Raw genomic sequence first — 825 nt, forward strand, 5'->3', positions numbered from 1 at the left:
CGGGGGGCGGCGGCGGCGGCTGCTGGGGCTCCGGCCGCTGCAGGTCGGTCATGTAACCATTGGGCAGGTTGGCGATGAAGCTGCTGTCCGACAGCCGGCGCCGCAGGAAGTTCATCATCTGGCTTGAGGGACTGGGGGCGCGCTGGGCGGCGGGGCCGGGCGGCGCGAGGGGCAAGACTGAGGGGGCGACTGAGGCGGCTGACAGTGGGTCCGCAGCGCGCGAGCCCAGCAGACAGCCGCGGCGGACTGGGCCGGGCGGGCCGGGCTGTGCGAAGCTCAGCGCTAGAGAGCGGGAGGGTCAGGGGGCGGGGCCACCGATCGCTCCGCCCCGCGCCGCAGAGCCGGCACCGCCCCCGACTCGCCGCCTGCGCACCCGGCACCTAGCAGCTCGCCTTCCGAGTCTGCGGACTTGGAGCAGGGGAGAGGCAGGCCTCCTGCAACCTGTCCGTGACTCTGTGGGGAGGGTGTGGGAGCCAGTCCTGCTCACCAAGAATAGGGGAAAGGGAGCCGAAAGCTTCTACCGCCTTTTGATTGGGGAGAAAAGAGCCATGTCCTACCCGAGATGGAGATGCTGAAATTGTCCTCAGTCTCTTAGGGTGGAGAAAAGGTGTTAACCTCCCTGCTCTGAGTTGGGAAAGGACCATTCTTCTATCCCGCGACATGCACGCTGTTGTGAGAAAGAAAAGTACCACCTCCTTTCCCAAAGCTGGGAATAAAAGTGTCATCTCCCCACCCCCCAGTTCATCCCCACTAACACACACACACACACACACACACACACACACCCTGTGGTGAGATGGAAAAGAACTACCCCCTCCCTTCCTT

At 64.2% G+C, this 825-nt stretch overlaps 1 protein-coding gene across 1 annotated transcript in view; it reads right to left on the minus strand.

Annotated features, from left to right (window-relative positions):
- The window catches only part of SYN2 (synapsin II), a 175,514-nt gene extending 175,396 nt beyond the window's left edge, over positions 1 to 118 (minus strand). Inside the window, 2 exon segments of the mRNA XM_023536909.1 lie at position 1; positions 3 to 118. The exon segment at position 1 is cut by the window's left edge and continues 218 nt beyond it. Of these exon segments, the coding sequence (XP_023392677.1) occupies position 1; positions 3 to 118 (117 nt within the window).
- Between the last annotated feature and the right edge of the window lie 707 nt (positions 119 to 825).

Source organism: Pteropus vampyrus, unplaced genomic scaffold, assembly GCF_000151845.1.
Source record: "Pteropus vampyrus isolate Shadow unplaced genomic scaffold, Pvam_2.0 Scaffold171, whole genome shotgun sequence".
NCBI classification, from domain to species: domain Eukaryota; kingdom Metazoa; phylum Chordata; class Mammalia; order Chiroptera; family Pteropodidae; genus Pteropus; species Pteropus vampyrus.